This window comes from Dendrobium catenatum, unplaced genomic scaffold (assembly GCF_001605985.2).
Source record: "Dendrobium catenatum unplaced genomic scaffold, ASM160598v2 fragScaff_scaffold_448, whole genome shotgun sequence".
Classification (NCBI taxonomy): Eukaryota; Viridiplantae; Streptophyta; class Magnoliopsida; order Asparagales; family Orchidaceae; genus Dendrobium; species Dendrobium catenatum.
In genome coordinates, this window is record NW_021318910.1 from 143,387 (window position 1) to 166,779 (window position 23,393).

The 23,393-nt window shown below is 35.4% G+C and overlaps 1 protein-coding gene across 2 annotated transcripts in view; it reads right to left on the reverse strand.

Moving 5' to 3' along the window:
- LOC110105264 (casein kinase 1-like protein 2) overlaps positions 1–22,958 on the reverse strand; it is a 31,919-nt gene extending 8,961 nt beyond the window's left edge. The window contains exons 1-7 of one of the 2 annotated variants that reach the window (XM_020834685.2): positions 22,681–22,958; positions 22,430–22,545; positions 22,287–22,327; positions 18,423–18,492; positions 18,176–18,324; positions 17,999–18,094; positions 17,848–17,918 (exon numbers count right to left, since the gene is read on the reverse strand). In XM_020834685.2, the coding sequence (XP_020690344.1) occupies positions 17,848–17,918; positions 17,999–18,094; positions 18,176–18,324; positions 18,423–18,492; positions 22,287–22,327; positions 22,430–22,505 (503 nt within the window). In that variant the 5' untranslated portion in view covers positions 22,506–22,545; positions 22,681–22,958. Of the gene's footprint in view, positions 1–17,847; positions 17,919–17,998; positions 18,095–18,175; positions 18,325–18,422; positions 18,493–22,150; positions 22,170–22,286; positions 22,328–22,429; positions 22,546–22,680 lie in introns of those variants that run through there. The other variant, XM_028694293.1, reaches the window with a different exon arrangement.
- Between the last annotated feature and the right edge of the window lie 435 nt (positions 22,959–23,393).

The following is a 23,393-nucleotide window of genomic DNA, read 5'->3' on the forward strand; positions in this document are numbered from 1 at the left end:
TTCTGCATATTAATTTCTCCAAATCAAATTGATTTGGTCACATCCTCTTAATAGTTACTAAAGATAGTTGCAGCTGTGCGGTATAGAACGCAAGGGTATGCTCTTTGGGTTCCTGAACGAGGCTGAGAATGGGAAGATACTAGTTGTGGATGGCACAAAGGTGTACAACAATGGGTGCAGTGCCCATTGATAGGAAGCGAGGTGACGACAAGGCATGCCTGATGCAGTGGAGGGTTACAGGCTCTTCTAGCTAACAAGAGGAAGCTCTATTTCTAGTGTGAGCCAGTAGCAAGTGGTAGGGATTGCCAGCTGTCAGTTGGAGAAGGTTCAAGTTCAAACAATATCTGGTGAGGAGGCTTAGAGGCCAAAAAGATAGTTAGATGTGCAATATGAGATGATTTCTGGTAGTCGACAGAGCAATTATTGATGGTAAATTTGCAAGGAGATTGGTGGCATGTGCGAGTGCAACCTAAAACTGGGTATGAAGAGCAGAACTGAGGTTGCAGTTGGGTTTCTCAGAAGTTTTCTTAGAATGAATCATTATACAAATCAAAGAAAAAGAAATAGAGAACTGAAGGAATAAGAAAGAAATAAGATATAGGGAATTCTAGAGAAAAAAGGAAGGAATATTACAGTATAAATGTTGTGATCCTGTATTTACCATTAGACTAGTAAAACCATCTCTCAGCACGACTATGAACATCAGTGAATGTCACTGAACTTCTTATGTTTTCTTTCTATTTTGATGTTTTCATCTAGCATTTTTTACTTCCTATTTTTGGGTTTGCCTTTGCTCTCAGGTGCAATTTTCAACTGGTGTTAGAGTTGGGCTTTGGAGTTCTAATGGAAAAGTTAGAGCAATGGCGTTCAAAGATGGGATGTTTAACATAAACAACTTTAGGCACTACAAGATGTAGATCAAAGATTATCCATACTAGAGAAATTAATATCTACATCTCTTTCAGAAATAGGTGAAGGTTTTTCTTTGGCTACTGTGTCTCTTGAAATAGTGAAAAAAATGCAAAGAACGCCAATAATAATAGATCCAAATCATAGCAAATGGGACAGTTAAAATTTTGTAGAGATGCATGCTAATTGTGTGGCAAGGTTGTCCAAATGAATACAGATTGTCCACAAAGAAATGGTGGACAAAGTTTAAACCATATGAAGGAATTCATAAATGCTGCAAGTGAAGAGATACATTAGTCCCTACTGCAGATAATCTTATGTAGTCATGCATCGTATATCCAGTGTGTTATTTCATTACACTCCAATTAGAGTTTACCACTAACTATTCTGTGAAGGCTTATCTTACTGATGATGAAACGATAAATGTTAATGATGTGCAAATCAAGACTGGTAAAAAGGCTATGTGGATATGTGAGGCAAACTCCTAGCTTAAGGAGCAACCAGATCTCAATTGGGAAGCAAGGTGAAGAAGGTTATATCTCAACTTTTTGTACTAACACTAGAAGGTTATCAAGAATGTTATTATAATTGCATATTGAAGGATGATACCATATACATGATATCAAATAAAGAAATGATGGGACTAAGAGAAAAAATTGTGAAATCAATTGAGAATGATTCTAGAGCACTGTGAAACTATGCTTCTATCAAGGTTTGACTTGCAATGCCCTCATCCTTTTTAAGTCCCCACTTGATAGAAGCATAGTTTCACAGTGCTCTAGAATCATTCTCAATTGATTTCACAATTTTTTCTCTTAGTCCCATCATTTCTTTATTTGATATCATGTATATGGTATCATCCTTCAATATGCAATTATAATAACATTCTTGATAACCTTCTAGTGTTAGTACAAAAAGTTGAGATATAACCTTCTTCACCTTGCTTCCCAATTGAGATCTGGTTGCTCCTTAAGCTAGGAGTTTGCCTCACATATCCACATAGCCTTTTTACCAGTCTTGATTTGCACATCATTAACATTTATCGTTTCATCATCAGTAAGATAAGCCTTCACAGAATAGTTAGTGGTAAACTCTAATTGGAGTGTAATGAAATAACACACTGGATATACGATGCATGACTACATAAGATTATCTGCAGTAGGGACTAATGTATCTCTTCACTTGCAGCATTTATGAATTCCTTCATATGGTTTAAAACTTCTAATTCGCTCATATAGTCATATCCCGCACTTTATTCCATCTCTGTCACTTGTGCGCGTGTCAGCCCCCAGTCGCTCGAATGATCATCTCCTTCGACCTATTCGCCGTCAATTTTTTGCGTGAAAAACTTCTAATTCGCTCATATAGTCATATCCCGCACTTTATTCCATCTCTGTCACTTGTGCGCGTGTCAGCCCCCAGTCGCTCGAATGATCATCTCCTTCGACCTATTCGCCGTCAATTTTTTGCGTGAAAACTCCTTCATCATTCTATTGATGCTCCTCCTTTGTCGTCGTTCTACTTGTCCGTAAGTTTTGAGTCCTTGTCATGATTTATGCCATAAATTTTGCTATAGCTATGTCATTCTTTGGCCGGTGAGATCTACTTCTTGACAAAGTCATTTTTGCTTGTTGGTTCAAAGGTCAAAGTTGGATGGAATACTAGTTTGAGAACACCTCTATTTTCATCTTTGTTGAGTTACGACTTATGTTGTTTGATTTACATGATATTTTTGCTTGTCGTTGGTTTGTTGGGTGGCTTTCATGAGAAATTTTTTACTGCATGAGAATTTTGCAAATCATGTGTTGGTTTACTGTGTTGTTGTGCTGCATTTGTGAGGAAATTAGATGGAATACTTGTTAGAGATAGCCCTCTGTAATCGTCTTTTTGGTCTTACGACTTATGCTTTTTAGTTTATTGGAGTTATGAGGGAAATATAATACCTACATTGGCTTATTATGTTCTCCAGTTGGTGGGATGGGTCATCGGTGGGCTTTATTTCACTGGGATGGATCATTGCTTGGTTTTACTTCAGTGTATTGAGCTGTGATGGAGTTGTGAGGAAAATATAACATCTGAGTTGTGCTACGCTAGTTCTAAAAATGATGAAAATGAGCTTGATTTCTATTGGACGGCTCTCTAACTGGATGATCTATGTTGCAACCAAGGCCCACATCTGATGGGATCATTGGATGGCCATAGTGTCGACAGTAGGAGAAGCAACCCATATTGTTGTTGTTTCTATAATCTAATCTCTGTAGAAAAATGTTGCTTGCATCTGAGTCCGATTGCTCGGTTTGATTCTTTAGTCTCAATAATGGTCTCCAATCGTTCGTTGGTGAATTCACAAGAATTGTTAATTGATGCTTTTGCTGCACTGTCTCCCATCTGTGTAGAACTAATTTGTTATATTCTTATATGAAGATGTTCTAAAGTTGCATTTCTTTGTCTCTTAGCCTTATTGTAGGATGACTTTTAGATATTCGACAGGATCTACAAGCATGAACATGACACAAATATTTTGTTACTGCAACTTGCAATGCATTATATATAAAACATATCGAAGTGAGAATCGGGGCCGAAGATTTTATAGTTTCCCTCACAATAGGACAAAAGACAATTGCAATTTCTTCAGATGGGTTGATGAGGCCAATCAAACATTGTCAAACATACATCTTTATCCAACACTAAGACTAGAAGAGGACATTAATTTGGAGAATTTGAAGACCGTAAAATATGAATTGTTCCAGATCAAGTTGTTATTATTTACTCTGGTTGTAATACAGCTGCTAGTTTTCTTGTACTGATACTACGGGTTATAACTGATATTGTAGAATTTACATTCGAATGATCTTTTTTGGTGAGCTCTTGCACTGTCACCTATCGTAGTGTTAACTATTGTACTATTAAATATTCTAATTGAATCAAGAGTTGTTACCAAATGTGTAATGTTTACTTTTCTCTGCGTTATAAGTACTAAATAATCGCTTTATGACACATGTTCATTTTGTCTCAAAGAAATTTTTACAAAAGAAAGACTTCCAATAAACTTGTTCTCCTTCAAGATAATTCAAAAAGAAAGGCTTTCACAAAACAAATTCAACAAAATGAACATCAAATAGGATTCTCTGCATGGCGATGCACGTACCCTCCAAGGACACCCTCATTGCGAGCATGTTGCTAGAACTCTAGACATATTGCTAGACCCCAAAGTTATTGGTATTGAAGTGGATCGTAGGAACCACTTAAAACTACTTGCATCCTGAAAACAAGTACCAACTTCTAATACTTTATCATCACTAATTGTTCGCAGAAGATGATCACTACTTAAGCTTCCAAAGTCAATGTTTGATGTAAGCAAGCTTTGGGCTGCTTGCTACCTCTTGATTTTGTCCTTGGGCTGCTTGTTGTTTCTCCGTTTGGGGCCTTGGCTGCTCTCGGGTGGGCTTCGGCTACTTGGTTTTGAGCTGAAAAAAGTTGGATTCTACTTAGTTTTGAGCTCATAAATGTTTGAGCTGATGTTCTAGTTCATTAATTAGAAGAGTAATTGCACTTCCTAGCTCATAAAATCATAAAGGTATATATCTTGTCTCTTCCCCTTCTTGTGTCTCTTTGGTTTCTTATTTGAGAATAAAAGCTGGCTGGTAGTCTTTTAGGATTTCTCTCTGGCTGCTTTCCCGTGAATCCTCTGCCCCGTTTCCTGCGTTGGCTCCTCGGGTCCCTCTCTGGCTTCTTTCTCATGGCTTGCTGGCTGGGTTTCCCGTAGCTTGTTGGCTGGGTTTTCCATGGATTTTCTCCCTGTTTTTTGTGCAATTTATGGGGGCTGTTGTGGTGTCTTTTGACCTTTCATTTCCCTTTTCTTAATTAGGTTCAAAGAGAGATTTTGGGGGCTGTTTAGCTGCCCTCCTTTCCCCTATATATATTGGATGTATTGGCAAATAAAAACAGGGTTATGATGATGATTTTTGGATAAAACCTGCGGGTTTCTTTGGAATAGCTTGCGAGCTATGTCCTCCACCTTCCTCTCCTCTCTATAGCTTGCAAGCTATACTTCGTCTAGTCTTCTAACCTCTTTCTTCTATCCGTAAGTGACCACCCCACCTGTATTCTTCTTCTCAATGGATGAAAAGCAATTTTAGGAGTTTATGTTTTGAAAGTTTGTAAGTCCTTTTGTAAGTGTCTTGTAAGTATCTTTTGTTGTAAGTCTTTTTATGATATAAAAGGTGTCTTTTTTAGTATTTTGTGGATCTTCTAGTTTCTAGGAAGAGTGTCTCTTGCTTGCAAAAATTCGGGGGCTCTTCCCAAATTTTCGCTTGCATCAATTTGGTATCAGAGCGGGTTAGCAAATCCCGGTTTGTCGAGTGACTCTTGGTGAGTCATACCAATTGTCGTGTGTGTCATGTGAGTCTGTGTTGTCAAGTGAATCTAAGTTTTTATTGGGTCTTCCTTTATTTCAAGTCGATATAGATAAACATTAAGTGGAAATCAAGAAAGAAAGTAAGCCAAAAGATTTTAAAAAATGTATTCCTAAAAGCCAATGGATCTCGCCACAAGAAAATTCTTCAGACCCGATACAGATCGAGCTTATTAAGATTCAAGAGCAGCTACACTCAAGTGTCAAAAAATTTGAAGCGAAGAAACTTCAACTCCTGTCAGAGTTTGAACGAGAAAGGGAAGCCATCAAACGAAAGTATGATATTCTAATCCAAGAATCTGAAATGCCGGATCTCCAAAATTTTGAAAACACCTCATCGGGAGATGAGTTCTTTCAACCGGAGGAGAATTGATGTAGGCATGCTTTGGGCTGCTTGCTACCTCTTGGTTTTGTCGGGCTGCTTGCTGTTTCTCGGTTTGGGGTCTTGGCTACTCTCGGGTGGGCTTTGGCTGCTTGGTTTTGAGCTAAAAAAAGTTGGATTCTACTTAGTTTTTAGCTCATAAATGTTTAAGCTGATGTTTTAGTTCATTAATTAGAAGAGTAATTGCACTTCCTATCTCATAAAATCATAAAGGTATGTATCTTGTCTCTTCTCCTTCTTGTGTCTCTTTGGTTTCTTATTTGAGAATAAAAGCTGGCTGGTTGTCTTTTGGGATTTCTCCCTGGCTGCTTTCCCGTGAATCCTCTGTCCCGTTTCCTGTGTTGGCTCCTCGGGTTCCTCTCTGGCTGCTTTCCCGTGGCTTGCTGGTTGGGTTTCCCGTGGCTTGCTAGCTGGGTTTCCCGTGGCTTTTCTCCCTATTTTATGTGCAGTTTATGGGGGTTGTTGTGGTGTCTTTTGGCCTTTCATTTCCCCAAACCTGATTGGTTTTGGTTGGAGGTGTTGTGGCTGTTTAGCTTCATTTTTTGCCTATAAATTAGAGATATTTTGTGAAGGAAAAAGAGTGATGTATGCTGATTTTTGGATATGAAAAATTGATGGTTTTTTTTTGGAAAAACTTGAGAGCTTGTTCCACTTCTTCCTCTCTTTCTTGGGATAACTTGTGAGTTACTCCTCTACTTCATCTAGTCTTCTAACATCTTTCTTCTATTCGCAAGTTCGACGTCACATGTATCTTTCATCTCAAGGAATGCAAGTTTAGATTTTTTATGTCAAAAGTTTGTAAGCGTCGTTTGTAAGTGTCAAGAGTTGTAAGAGTCGTTTAAAATTATAAAAGTGAAGTCGTATTTGTCTATTTTTGGGTATATTTGTGTAATTTTTGTATCCTAGGAAGCGTTTGTTTTTTGCTTGAAAAAATTAGGCTTTCTCCTAATTTTTGCTTGCATCGATATTCCTCGAAACAACATTAGGGCAATGCTCTAAACCTTCCATGTTCATATCAACCTTTGTATCCTCTTGTAACGTAACAACGACTTCAACCCGCCGAATGTCGATACATCGTTCTATTATTTGTATCACCTCAATATCACTTGAAATTGTCTTGTAAACTTTGGGAGAAGTATGACTAAATGGTTGTGTAACTTATACTCATACCCAATTAACCATGGGCATATCTTTTCAACCTTCTCTCTAAGGATATGCTCTAATTTCATCGTTTTCTTTTTTCAATATGTATATCTTCTTCTATCTTCACCTTTGACATCACTCTACTATCCCCAAATTTATATGTAACACAAATACATTCACCATCATTAACTATCACTACAACTTAAAATCAGAAATCTGCAAATAAAATGGCAGAAAAGCACTATTATACGCATATCTCATTGCAAGAAACAAAAAAAAAACAAAATTAGGTCATCAGTGAAAACTCACGGCAGAAATAGAACAACCAAGGAGGAGTTTTCACGACAAGAATGTGCATTTTCATGCAGGAAATCGACGGAAAATAGGCCGAAGGAGACTACCATTCGAACGATTGAGGAGAATTGTTCGAGCGACTGGGGTTGGGATGCGCATGGGTGATGGAGACGGAACGGAGTGCAAGATATGAGCGAATTAGAAGTTTGAGATGTGGGTAGAGTAAATTAAAGGTTTGAGGTTTTACATATGAAAATAAAGAAGTTTCAAATGCTATGCAGTTAAATATCTCAAAATAAAAATGCTATTAAGAAACAGACATAAAAAAATATTCTACATAGGAGCTCCCATTTTTCCTTTATCCTAGCTCCTTGAATTCTCATCTTGGATATGGCATATTATGCCACATCAATCCCCCTAGACCTCAAAAAACTGATCTCTGAATGGTTAGATAGATGTGCCCCAATATTGCTTCAATAGTGGAGTATCCAAAGGTATAGTAATGACACCATGTGGTAGTTGTAGAAGAGAACCTTTTCATCCTACAAATGGCTTAACTTGAAAATATTTGCTAACAAATACCATTATTTAAATAATCATATAAAGTATGTAGACTGCATGATATTACCTTAAGAAATTAAAGGTGGGTTGAAGGATACTAGATAAAATTGAAAAAGATAGAGGGTTTAAGGTGATGACAACTATATTAATAGGAACAAGACATTCAAAGTTTAATTCTTGTGATTTAAAATTCATATCATTTTCAGTTGGGTCATAAGATTTGTTACTTGAAATTTGATCCATCAAACCATTCAGTGAATTTCTAATTTCCTACATATATTTTTTAATTTATATTGTGATATAGCCATCTCTTTCATAATATCATTTAGTAAGGATAACATATTAACAAATGGAGGCATCATGATTTTAAAAATTTTAATATGAGTTAGAGATAATTTAAAAGGCCTAATGCAAAAATGAAAATTTATTAATGATATTTTTTACAAATGATTGATTACCAATCTTTCAAATCTTCCAACGATCCTCTAGGTTTTATTTTGATACCAAGAAAAATAGCGAGTGGCATTAGCCCTTGATGGTTCGCAATTTGTCCTTAGGATGTGTTAGGGTTGATGGGTAAGCATTGGGATGGAGTGGTGTTATTATATACAAGGGTGCTAGAATTCTAGCATAATTTTGACAAATAGGATTTTGGCTTTTAACGCTTCAATTGATGGGCATTTTAGGAATTGAAAATACTTAGAGATAGAAGATGAGTGTCTTAAAAGCACTTCTGAAAATTTCACCAAATTCAAAGGGATTTTAATGAGCTAAATAGAGGCTAGAATTCAACTAGGTCAAATTCAGCCTAATTTTGGTCGACAACATAGGAGAGGTTTTGGAGAGGGTTTTGTGGCAAGAATGTTGGAAAATATATATAGGATAGTGAGTAAATGATTGTAGAATAATTCTACAATGAAAAATTTTTTAAAATAAAATAAGATGGACTTGCTACTAATCAAAATAGCAAAGTTGAGAAGATCACCAAATCTTATCATGTGAGGGTCGGCCACCAAGCCTCCTCTTCTGGGATAGAACTCCAAATTTGCCAAGAAAACTACTTTTTCATTCTTCATTCAATAATATTTAAAGATGTTTAACTATGCTTGAAAGTGAAATAAAATCAAATGGAGGGAGTATGGGCTGACCCACTTGAAAAGGTGCAATGTTGTAGTTATACACCTTTTGAAAAGTATAACTATCTATGTCAATGTGAAGGCCATCAATAACTACTAGGCAGTTGGTATTTTTTAATTTTTTAATAGCCAATTCAATTTAAGTTCAATGTAACAATCCCCCCATTTGATCCCTCCAAGATTTTGAATTTTTTAAAAATTTAAATTTCAAAATTTTGAATTTCACCTTTTACATTACAATTACAAATCATAAATACAGCACACACTTAAAATAAAAATGCTACTTAAGTCATACAAAAAAAAACAAATCTATTTAAGAGCTTCCATTTTTCTTGTTTTTCCAGGTCCTTGAATCGTTTTGTTGGAAATGGCATCTTGTGCCATATATATTTACAATTTTCTCTTATACGCCTCATAACATTATCTTCGATGACTTATTTGATCCCACCTAGAACTGTCAAAATACATCACATGACATTCCCACATATTTTAGGCCAAATTGATATAAATTTTCCCTGACTAATGGTCATCTTTAAGAAGATATCTACCTTATCCAATAATACCAAACGTGGCTCTCACCTATGGGCCATCCGGACATGTTCACATCCCCAATTGAATTAAACTCAAGCTCTCAGAATATATTATTGTTTATATATACAAATGAAACTTTATGACTAGGTATATATCCTTCTTCATAAAACATGAAACATGCTTGACATAAGAATTCTCAAAGGACAATTATGCCCAACACAAACATTCACGTCAAGCCTCCCAATTACATCACCAGCCACTCAACTCATCAAGACTTATATGATATATTGGTTAATCATCAGGCATTGCTATAATAATCCCTACATATAATGCCACGCTTCACACCTCACCATGAAGGCAACATCTTAAAGGCTATAGGCCGCAATGGTCACTATTAAAATATAATAACAAACATAGTTGAGCATGAAACTCTTGTACTGAGATTTGTCTCTCTCAAGACGCTCATAAACAACAACCATAATGCACTCGAGAGTGCAACCCCAATTCTTTCTTAAGACCTATAACCCATCAATTTTACTACAAATAGTCAAAAAATTTATTGCTTCCTTGAATTCTATATTTAATTTAACTCTGTCAATCTAACAACTCTCAAACACAATGCCCTTGATAAGTTAGTCTCTCAATCTAATGCTCTTTTCTTCAGGAGAGAGACACAAATTTAGTCTCTCAACCCAAGAGGCAAATTTTCACTGTTAACTAATGGAAAAATCAGTTTACATCTCAATTCATAAAATTAATTGATATAATTATGTAATCATCTAGGAGGGCCAGATTTTTTATCACATGAATCAATGACTTTATTTTGATGATAACAAGTACTAATACTTAAATTAAATGATTACAGGATTGATGGATTGCATGGATATAGATGGTGAAATTGATTAAATCAAAGGCAATGATCTAGTAACTAGACAGATAAAAAGATGAATAATTTAATATTTGTCAGAGTCATATTGTAATTGTATTTTTATTATAAATTTCTTTACATGACCATGTAATTGTAGATATCTTAGCTGCGTGGTTCGATACGATGTTTGTTCTTAGGAAAGTCTTCAATATCATTTAGTAAACACTTAGATTAGTGTAGGTTGTATGGATTTGTTTTTTAGACATCAATATTACCTTATCAGTTAAATAGAAGCATTTTCTCCTAAAGTATGCATAAACAATGCTAAAGAATCAAAAAAGGAAAAGCATATCAAGAACCAAAAAATGAATAGAGAAAAAACAAGGTAAATTGGCAAAAGGAAAAAAAAGAAATGTATGTCATTACTACCAACAACATTTTCCATGACAATCATTAAATCCACTTTATAATAGAAAAGAGCAATTGTACAACAAAACAAGTATATGCTAGAATTAATTAGATGATAACAACCTAAATAGAGGAGAACAAAATAATTAAATGATAGGGCTCAATTCTTAAACCTGTAATCACAATACACAATTAATTTTGTACGATGTGGTTGTGCAATGCAAAGGTTTGTTAATGCAACTAATAGGATGTGTAGGAAGCATTCATGTAGAGAAAATTAAAGAATCACAAATCTCTAGTAACCAATTACATCAATAACTCACTTTCTTTACTTGACAGTAAACTTAATTGATAATGAAACGATTAAAATATTCAAATTAATTTGTATATATTAAATTAATTAGCAGTTACCACAAATCAAATTTTTCAATGTCTTCTTTTTTATCAAAATCAAGGCACCAAAGCCATTAACAAATTATGTAAATAAAACAGAAAAAAGAACGAATTTACCAAACTAAAAAAAAAAAAATCGAACCTCCATCCAGTACGAGAAGATGACTTACCACGAAATCAATTAATCAACTTGTACATCACTAGAAAGAATCACAAATCTAATTTTACTCACAAGATTGAACTGCAAAGAAAAATTTTATTCAAGCAGAAATTTGTGAGTTACATATCTAGTATCGCTATTTATAGACTCCTCATAACCTAGGCTAATAGAAAAGACTGATACAAAATCAATCTCAATTTAAGTTCAAATCAGTTTCATTGAATAGGAAAAATATTTCCAATTTAAATTTAAATCTCCAACCAACACTACAGGCTTACCAGTGCCAGAAGGCAACCAGTAATAATTCACATTTGACCATAAACAATGCTACTACACTAACCCACAAGCCTTAACAACAAACCAAAAGCAGAACTATCTCAAATCACACCACACACTATGGTCAACTATCACCTTTTTTTATAATGAATAATTCTAAACTACATCATAATAGTAAACTTAACTGCTTGCTGGAATTAACCTAAACAAAATCAAGATCAAAATTATGACAATAAAATAAACTAACGAAAAGCTTAAAAACAACATACAACCTCTTTTCACTAAATGTATAAATGAGTAGAGCCAGCTCGAACTCAACACGCTAATGAGCTCATGAGTCAAGCCTATTGAGCTATAAGCTCAAGCTTAAGCTCGACGAGACTCAGCTTCTTAGCTTGCGACCCAGCTCATTAGCTTGCGATCCAGCTCAAATCAAGTTTAAATCCAAAAACAATTTTTTTTCATCCACCTGATTTAAGTTGGATTAGACGCTCTTAGCCCTGCTAGCGAGCTCAAACTCTATCATACAAACTCTTAAACACCGTTCATGAATCCTTCATTGCGTCTCTATTCCTAATAATGTTGTCTCCAGTGAACTCCTCTATTTCATCTCACACCTCTACTCCCGATGATGCCTTGTCCAGCAAACCCTCTTCTACAAACTCATATTCTTTATTAAGCATCGTTGGTCCCGAATATGCCTTCTCCGACGAACTCCCACCGGTAAACTCCTCTTCTTCATCATACAATGTTGGTCCCAACGATGCCATCTCTAGCAAAATTTCATAGGAAAAATCCTCTTCTTCATCAAGCATCATTGGTCCTATCAATTTCTTCTCTAATGAACTCCATTGCGACTCCCCCATCACATCATCACTTCTCCAGCAATTTGAGATTTTATCTCGTGCTTAAGCCCATCATTCTTGCAATGAGCCACGCTCTAACACTTCGTATGAGCTCTACTCAAGCTCAAGTTCAAGTCTACCACTAGTTAACAAGCTGAGCTCAAGTTAGTCATGACTCAAGCTCGATTCGACTCATTTACACTAGTATTCTCAACCATAATCATTAGCATGTCCTCAAAACATAATTAGCAAATAAAATGAACCAACTAATAAAAATAATATATATAAATGGCACAAACATTAATGCTTAATGCAACGCTTGATAGTTAATGGGAAGATTTCCTACAAAGATAGTGCAAGCCAAACCACCACTCCATGTTGATCGCTTATCAATGTTCCTATGTCAAAAAAGAATACAAGTTCAAATGCAACTAAAGATGAAAGTAAAAAAGTTTGAGCCGAGGGCATCAATCATCATGACAATACAATATATTAGTGAAAACAAAAGCAGCATACATAAATATTGGTTTCCACTCTTCCAGCAAAGCCTATATTCCCAAATTGATCCTAACCTCATACTTTGAGGACGAGCTCCTGCATTCTTAAGTCAACCATAAATTTATATTTTGATCTATACTTTAAAGAATAAATCCATAATTTCATTATAATTGCAACCAACCATTAAAAAAGCGGACGAGGCGTCCGCATTGAGTCGCGCCTCAAGTCGAGGCGGAAGTCATGCGTATCAGGGCTTACGCCTCGAACCATCCAGCGAAGCCTACGATTTTTTCGCACAAGGCGTACGCATTAGAGCGTAACGCCTCGAGGCAGTATGAGGCACCGCCTCGAAATTTTTTCTTCGGTATATATGTAAATACGACGCAGCCGATTCGTGTTTGTGTATTCGCGTATAGGATTAGGGCTTCCTGTGAGAATTGAAAGGCGAACTAGAGGCGAAGCCGTGAGGGAAAGAGACGAAACCGTGAGTGCAGGAGACAAAGTTAGAAGGAGACGACGCAGGAAACGAATCTAAAAGTAATAACGATTTTGAAAGCAGGAAACGAAGCCGAACTTGTGAGTGCAGGAAACGTTCAGGCCTCGGTTAGGTCGGAAGAGCAGGTGAGCGGTGTTGTGGCCTTGACTTTGAGGTGCAGTAACGAAAGCTTGAATAACTCCTAATTCGTCTTTATTTCATTCGTCCGCTCAGTACATGCTCGGTACCGAGCAGGTACATGCTCAGTGCCGCTCAGTACATGCTCGGTACTGCTCAGTACATGCTCGGTACTGCTAGGTACATGCTCGGTACCGAGCCAGCACCGCTCGGTACCGAGCAAGTATATGCTCGGTATTGAGCGGTACATGCTCGGTACCACTAGGTACACGCTCGTTACCGAGCAGTATATGCTCGGTATTGAGCAGTACATGCTCGGTATTGAGCGGTACATGCTCGGTACCATGCAGTACATGCTCGGTACATGCTCGGTACTGAGCATATTCAACAAGCATAATTTCAAAATTACTCTTATAATAAAATTTCTGCGGGGGTTTTATTATTGGTAGTATAAATAATTGTTAAAATCTATCATATTATTAGCATGACTAGTGGTACAAGAAGGAAAGATCCAGCATGGAAATATGGAACTCAAGTTGAAGTGTCTGACGAAGGTGCAACGAAGGGATATGTTTACATTAAATGTAATTTCTGTGAGAAACGCATAACTGGTGGCATTAAGAGATTGAAGGATCATCTAGCCTGTACTCATGTCAATGTGGGACCATGTGCAAAAGTACCTGATGAGGTGAAAAAGGAATGTACAGATTATTTAAAGAAGTTTGCCACCACAAAGGAGGTTATACAAAGAAATATGAAAGATATTATAGGAAACACTTCTTATTATGGATCACCGCATGAAGGTTCCAGTAGTGGAAGCCATCTAATTTCTTCTAACCGAGGCACTCGAGGTCCTATGGATAGATTTATGATAAATATTGATGATGAGGATAACATAAACACTCAGGATCTTCAGCCTTCTGCTGCTACAAAAGAACTCAGGAATAGGGTTGGTTTGGATATCGCCAGATTCATCTATGAAAATGGGATTCCATTTAATGTTGTTAGGAGTCCTTCATGGATTAATATGTTACGATCTGTTGGAAGCTATGGAAGAGGACTACAACTTCCCAGCATGTATGAACTGAGGACTTGGATGCTGAATGAGGAGGTCAAAACTTCAAAAATGGTGGATGATGTTAAGAAGACTTGAATTGAGACATGAATTGAGACAGGAGTCACAATAATGTCAGATGGTTGGTCAGATATTCGACATAGAAGTATTATTAATTTCTTGGTCAACAATCCATATGGAACAGTTTTTCTAAAATCAGTGGATGCTTCAAGTTTTGTAAATGATGCACAGTTATTGTTTGAAATGTTGGATGAAGTTGTTGAGGAAGTGGGTTATGCTTTAGTAGTACAAGTTGTTACTGATAATGCAAGTGCATATAAAGCTGCAGAGAGAATGTTAATGGAGAAGAGGCCTCACTCTTACTGAACTCCTTGTGCTGCACATTGCATTGATTTAATGCTTGAGAGGTTGGGACAGTTGCCTCAGCATAAATCAGCCTTATTGAAGGCCAAATTCGTTAGTAAGTTCATATACAATCATTCTTGGGCACTCAATTTGATGAGAAAATTCACTTACAAGGAAATTATTAGTACCTGTTATTAACGAAGATTTGGCTACTGCAATATTTAACATTGCAGAGATTCAAGGAGTTAAGGCAACCTTTAGAAGCTATGTTTGCTTCTAAAGAATAGGATAAAAGTTCATGGGCAAAAAAACAAGAAGAAAACAGGTAAAAAAAACTGAAAGATAGACATCTCAAATTACAGAAGTAAGGAAGCATTGATAATGAAATTGACCCTTTACTTGTTGATGATTTACAATCTGATGATGAATGGGTTACTCCTAAGAATGTTGATGTTTCTGAAGTTGAAGTAGAAGGAAAAACTCAAGTCAATGAAGACAGTGAAGCAACTACTCATGTATATAAAAGAAAAAAAACAAAGTGAGATTGAAGCTTCAAAAAAAATCAAAGGTATTTCTTAAATATAGTGAAATTATTTTTTAATGTTATTATTGTTTCATTCTAGAGCTAACGAAATATTAACTGATTATGGGGATAAAGGAAAAAATATTATAGAAGAAGAAGAGTTTGAGGATGACTTTGACATTAATTATGAAGATTCTTCTGAAGAAAATCAAAGTGATGATGAGCCTGCATTGGGTCTTGATCCTAAAGGATGTTTTATTTTAAGTGAGTTATTTTAAATCTTCTTGTCCGTAAATAAATAATGTATCCTTGACAAATCAATCAAATTCACAATTGTTGTAATATTTTGTTATTTTTTGACATTTTTGTCATTATTCATAATTTTAAATTGCTTTATTTTTATAATTTTTTAGGCTTACGCCTCGATCCGCCTCGAGGCTTACGCCTCGCCTCGCTTAGCCAAAACGCCTTGATTCCCGATTTTGCCTTTTAAAACGTTGATTACAACCATTACTTTTTTCTCAAATAATAACTACTTGAATGTGAAATACTTTTATCCAATTTTAGACAATATATAATTTCTTCTATCACCACTTATAATCTTCTTTGATATGCTACCTTTAATTGCAAGTGTGAACCAACAAATTTATTACATTCAATTATATATAAATAGTAATTAATAATTTTATTATTGATTGTTCAGAAAGCATAAACACCTATTTGAACCCAGGAGTTCGTTTTTTGTGAGTTTGATTAGATTTAATTTAACCATATCTCCTATGATATTTAGATAAAAACTTATTTAAATCTATGATTGGGACTTCTTATATGTGCAACTCTCCATAGTTAATTATTCCTCTCACTCAGAGAAGAGAACTCAAAATTAAAGATGATTGCTTAAGCTCAATTGTTAGCACAAATTTAATGTTTAGGTTTCAGTTGAATTGATGGGGGGTGGTTGGAGTGTTGGTGGAGCATATATCAAGGTTTCATAGTTCTATCATCCCAGGTACACCAACGAACCCAATCTAACAACATCAAAGGGAATAAAATTATAATGTCTATGGAAACTAAGCAACAACCATGAGTTGCCTCCTCTCAAGAATCCCAAGCAAACCAAAATGAATGTACATGAGCTTTGATCGATTTTGATTCTAATTAATTAATGGGTTTTTTAACATGATGGTTGATGTAAGTATAGGGTAGGGTTAGGGCTTACAATCATCGGATGACCTGAATTTAGTTAGGATAATGGCTTAAATCCATTGAAAGGTCCATAAAAAGGGCTTATAGCCTCAAGGGAGAGGAAAGCTCAATGATGGCTCTTACGACCTTATTTTATTATTAAGATGATCGAGGTTTAGGTTTAGGTTTATGAGCACGATGGCTTTGTGTTGGCTCAATTGAAGGGAACAAGGATTACATCTATTGGAATGCCCATTATATGACATTTAGATTCTTGACTTTGTTTAATATTTTGAAATTAACTTAATTTGAAGCTTGGCGACGAGTGCATTTATGAGTTGCTTAGATTGTGGATTTACATTCTAGCTTTCGACATAGCATATTGAAATGATGACTCAAATATAAAAATTAGCCTAATGGTTTTTATTTATCCTTTGGGGAGAAGCTTTGAGATTAATGTGAATAATTCATTTTATCATTATTATTTTGTTTACACATAGGTTATAGATTAGTAGATGAAACACTACTGACTATTTTCTTTTCTCTTCCATAGTTTCAATATTGACGCAGCACCCTTCCTACCTCTAATCTGAGGTCATAAATGTTGGCAATGTTACCAGAACCGAGCAATAACAAAAGTAGTACTAATTTTGGTCAAGTATAGTGGCTTGTGGAGAGCATTCAGCTTCCTAAGCCCATATCAAAAATTAATGAATGCAGAAAAAAGACTGGCCAAATCAAATATTTAACCGACAAGGAGATCTTCAATTTCTAATAAAAAAGATTAATAGACACAGAGGTCATCAAATTCCAGCTATATCAAAGAACAACGAATGCAAATGCAGGAGTCTAGTTGGATCAAAGATATAACTAATGCAGAGGGAAATTTCTCTTCCCGATAAGATCAAAGATACAATGGACTTGAGGCCTTCAAATTCATATTAAACCAAAGACAAATGGACATGGGGGCTGAACTATAGCTGGATTATGGCTGATGGGGGTTGTGAATGCGTGAGATCAACAGTGGTATTAGGATCAATTATGAATAAGAAATATTGATAGTTTTTCCCCTATTTGTGGTAAGCATATATATTTGAAAATTAAAGAAAGGTAAAAAAAAAAAAGTTTACTAATCCTTGAAATCATTTTCTTAAGAGTCAGATATTATAAACAAGTAATGGAAAATAATATTCATGGACAAAATTTATGCAATCAGTGAAATTAACAAAACAACTAGAAATAGAAAAAGGAAAATAATTCATATTCTGATCTTCTAAACATCATTTACCTGTATGGAATATGTTGGTGGGTTGAAGTGTCCCTATACTTTTTTGCAAGACCAAAATCAATGATATAAACCTATACGAATAATTACTAGTAATAACTTAATCATATAGTGGATTAAATTCTGAGATATTCACTTTTTTGAAAAGACGAACCTGGTTAGCTCTCCTGCCCAGGCCCATAAGAAAATTATCAGGTTTAATGTCTCGATGTAAAAAAGATTTAGAATGAACAAACTCCACCCTGTTGATCTGGAAAAACAAAAAATAAGTGGTCAAACAACATGAACAGATTACAATAAGCAGTTCAAATTAAGCTAGTCAAAATAATACCATCTGATCTGCAAGCATCAGAACAGTTTTTAAGGACAACTTCCTGCTGCAGAAGTTGAAAAGATCTTCAAGACTTGGTCCTAGTAAATCCATCACTAGCACATTGTAGTCTCCTTCAACACCAAACCATCTCACATTGGGAATCCCAGCTGCAAGATAAGAAAGAAAGATGAGAAATCTTCAAAGATGCTAAAATGATTTTGTACATCGTGCAGGCAAAAAATTGTTTAAAAATAAATTCAAGTACTTCCTCCTTGAAGGATCCTGTACAGCTTTGATTCGTACAGCAATTGAGGATGTTTTGTCTTAACATTTTCCTGATAAAGCCATATAGTCACCATTAATAATACAAAATAATAAATAAAATATGCTACTTTAATAAATATAGGAAATAATGGCACCAAAGGTAATATGACAAGACTATGATGCACAAACACAGACACGGCAACACACATATGACACGACACGTACACGGGACACGTCAATTATTGAAAAGCTGGGACACATACAAGTGTTGGACACGGTATTATAATTTTTATATTCTAAAAATAATGTATAAAAATTGAATAAATATGATATTAAAAATAATTTAGAAATAACAAGTCATTTAACTAGAATTTGAGCTTAAAATAATTAATATTACGATGTTGAGAGTTGGCGTCGATGCCGTGTATCAGACATCGATAGAGGAGATGACAATGCTGTTGAGAGTCGGGCGTTGATGTTATACATAAAGTATCAGGGGAATTGATGGCAAGAGGGTGTTTATCGTCAATGTTGAGAGGGGGTTGGTCGTCAATGCTAAAATGACGTCGGATAAAGATGAGCTGTCAAGTTGTAGGTATAGATATGTCAAGATAGTGTCAAACTTTGATGCTGAAATGGTTTAGAAATGTCGATGTTATAATAACGTCAGATGTCGATGTTGAGATGACATCCGTCATTGTTGAGAAACCAAAGTTGCAACCCGCCAAGAAAAAATGAAAATGAGAATATTCAATAAATGGGGTATTGAATGCGAACGATTGATTTGGTAATGAGAATAAAAAATAAGAAATTTAGTTTTTATAGTTTTAAAAAATAAAATTTTAAAATACAAGAAATTATATTTTAAAAAATTCATAAAGTATTTAGGACACAGGTGTTGGGCATTTGTGCCCAATTTGTATTTAATATTTTTTAATCAGACACATTTTCGGCATTTCTGACATGTGTCGGTGGGCATGTCGAACGCGTGTCGTGTCGGATATGTGTTGGAGATTGCACACCTCTTTGAGGAGAAGTGTTGGTATCATAGTGACAAGACAAAATGAATAAGCATAATAACAAACATTATTATCATATAACAAATGAGCATTATGTCGAAAGCCTATAAAAGCAATCCAATAATTCAAATAATTACGAAAAGCAAGGATAATAAAAAATATTTAAATGTAAGAACAAAGACAGGAAACCAACAACTTCTAATATAAGTTATTTATGCAAGCTACACAAAATAAACAAAATTATAGCACCCAGGCAACATCCCAAGGGACAAATGAGTGTACACTAGGTTTCTAGACTTCGTTGAAGAAATCTTCTTCAAGCCAACAAAAAAAAAAATATAATGCAATCCTTAAACATATACCATGATACCTTTTATATTGGTGGAGATGGACCACAGACTGTATTAAGCAAGTGAAAAGATAGTTACAATAATTACTTAATTTAAGAGGAATTCATCTGAGATCTTTGAGTTGAATTTAATTTATTGCACTTCTATCTTTCTTAGGCAATGCCTATTAGTCTTTTTTAGGAAATTCTATCTTTCTTAGGCAATGCCTATTAGTCTTTTTTAGGAAAGATATTTACTTTTAGTCCTTTCATTTCTGCCATCTCTTCCCCCCTCAATGTTTATTACAGAAACAAATTTAATAACATACTTGGGTTCAATACAAGCAATGACATCCCACACATCTCCACATCTTGTATGACTACTATGCATCCCTCTAATTTCCTAACTCGCATGATCTCCAAACTTCTAGAAAACCTCGTTCACTCTTTCTTCTCTCTAACGAGTTTGCACTATCTTCCCTCCATCTAATCTCTCGTGTTCTTTGCTTCATTCCAAGCCCTAGCTAGCTTCCTTCCTCTTTCATGCTTCCGCTGCTCTTTCCCCATCATGGTTATGCTACCATCTCAGCCCACATGCAATGATGCACTGCTTGATAATTAATTATCTCCCTCTCCCGTTTGTTGTTTCTTCAGTTCAGCTCTCCCTCGCAAATCTACAATACTCCTAGCCCGCACACGATTAGCCATCAATTTTTTCTCTTGCTCTCCACTTCTCATCCTACTCTCTAGCTTGCAAATACCCAATAGTGCTCTTAACAAACCTCACTCTCTTGCATTTCTATCATTTCCATCATCAGTTCTCCCCCTCCTCCCCTTAACCTGCATTTGCAAAACCTCCTAGCAAAGCTCATGTAACCTGTCTCCTTTCATGTTTTGTCTCCCACTCCAATAGAAATAATGCTATACCCTCTCCTGAGCATGATTACCACATGTTCAACAACCTAAACACTCAAGGCCTCAAATGTTATGATTTCCTTGTGCACATATACATGTACTCAGTTTTCTCTCCCTCAACAATGCCAACAATTACAAATATAGAGATAAAAAATTTGAAGAACAATTGATACTCAATCTGATCAATATAAGAACATCCTGCTAATCTTTGATCTAATAAGAATTTTAAAAACATTCACGAAGGGGGTTTATTTTTCCGGAGTGATCAAATTACTAGCAACTCTACTATGGAAGACTCTTTGTTTATCTCTATCAATCATTTTGAAGCTCAAATTGTTTGTGCCTAGTGCAACTTTTTATAGCGAATGTTAAGTTAATAGTAGTGGTGCTATTTATGTTATTCCATCCATGTTATTCCATTCACTTGACAAGTACAATCATGTGACATCGAGTCCAGGACATCATAGCATAAACTCTATCAACATATGACATTAAATTTATTACCAAATAGATTGTCTCTTTACCAAAAAATTCTAGGATTTGTGTTCCAAATAAAACTAATCCAATCCTTTATTGGTCACTTCGCATGTACTAAAGAGGTATAAAGCAATGGTATCCGCACACAATATCATGACTATGAAGCTTGGGAAGGTTCAATTTCGCAATTCACAAAGGCCATCATCAAAACTAGTGCTGCTGGAGCCACCTTCATTTGGTAGTATCTCAAAAGTGGTAAAGTTTGTACCTACCACCAAGAATAATGAAGTGGCTATGTCAATCAATTGGGCCCACCAACTAACTAATGGGAGGAGGCCAACATCATCATTCCCTATGAGGTCATTCCCCATGAGGTAATATGTTGATTCGTTGAAGCTCCTAATGCTCTTGTTGTTATTGAGGTTAGTCCCAAATAGGCCTTAGCACTTTCAACACTTTCAGCGAAAGAGGAGAGCCTTGGGCCTAAAATCAAATCTACAATCATGGCCCAATAAGTGATTCTCCTATCAACCCTAAAGCTCCCTCCTCCAACAACAGTGTCATGAAGGACCATAAGAAAGGAAAACACTTGTCATCAAATCAAGCAACAAAAACTTTGCCCAGCAACTTATGAGGAAGTGCTAAGGTAAGAATTAAATATTCTAACATTCAATCATTTAGAGACGTCAAGTTGGGAAAAAAAAATAGCCTTAAAACATAAATGAGTAAGTCATTATGAGAGACACCATGCTAAACTGCCCCAAAAGCACAGCGAAAGAAGACCATCTCCTCTTGCAGATTAAAAAGTCCTTGAGCTATCAAGTTATATAGCTTCAAAAAGACTCAAAAAGTTGGTGTTTGAGGCCGCTACTCAAACAATTTATTGAATTTGGAAATCACGAAACATAGACACGCCGTTATACCACATGGCAAAATTTTCAGATTTAGGAAGATCAAATTAAAAATATACTACTAAATTCTTCAACCTACCCCATCCGCAAGATGGAGTCTTCTCCAATTAAAGGTCTATAAATTGGCATACCAAAGTTCTAATTTCCTTGTAAACGGAAGCCATGACAAAGACGTTAGCAGATTAAGAGCCATAGCCATAGCAGGTAATACATACAAGTTTAATTGCGACCTCTTCATTCGTCTGCACGTTCGTACCTGAAATCAACCAAAAAAATTACATTTCACTCAAGCTAAAAAAAGCAAAAACACCCAGCAATATAATTAACCGACAGTACTCCCTTACAACTCGAAACATACCTAAATAGATCTCACCAAACGATCCACTCCCGATCTTCCGACCAAGCCGGAACTTGTTCCCCACGCGAGACTCCATTGCCGTGGTCAGGGAAGGCAGAAGCAAAGCAAAAGATTCACTATCATCGCGTTCACAGAAGGTAAGGAAAGTAAATAAATAAGGAAATGAAATAGAAACTCTCCTCGATCTATGAGGACTTCACCGACTCAATCCAAAGTCATAAAAGGAAACTAAAAAATAAACAATTGATAACCTGCCAAGTCATAAAATGATCGATCAACGGAATCAAAATCTAGGGGGAGAAAAATGGCCAATTACTCTAAGATTTACGATTCGGATGAGCTGAAGAGGCGCGGAAGAGGGCGAAATGATTGGAAGGGTCCATGATTCGCAAGCTAGCACGCGTCCTTCAAATATCGAGGCTTCCAAATTAAAAATATTCCGCACCAGTTTTTCTACTCTCCCTCCCTCTCGATTATCACATAATTGCAATTTCTCTCTCTAGATTAGGTCAGGACGTCGTGCAATGGACCTCGAGGTCGACCCATGATTGACGACGCTCTCACGGGCTGTTTGGCAACAAGTGGGATTTAACTTTAGTGGGATTAAATCCATTAAATCCGGATTTAGTAAATCCGAAATGTGTTAAATCCTGAAAACTGTTTGGTATGCCAAATGTTAAATTCTGATAAATTGTTTGGTAACATATTTCAGGATTTATAGCAGTTAGAGATTTAAATGTGAAAAATATAATTATAACTTAAAAATAAATTTATAATTAAAAATAAAAAATATAATGTGTTATAAATTTAATAATATGTTAAGTACAAATTACTTATTAATTATTATTTACACAATTAATTATATATTTTATAATAGATATATTAAATTATATTAATTAATCTAATTATATTAATATTTAATTACTAATTATACAATTAAATTAAATTAGATAATTAATTTATG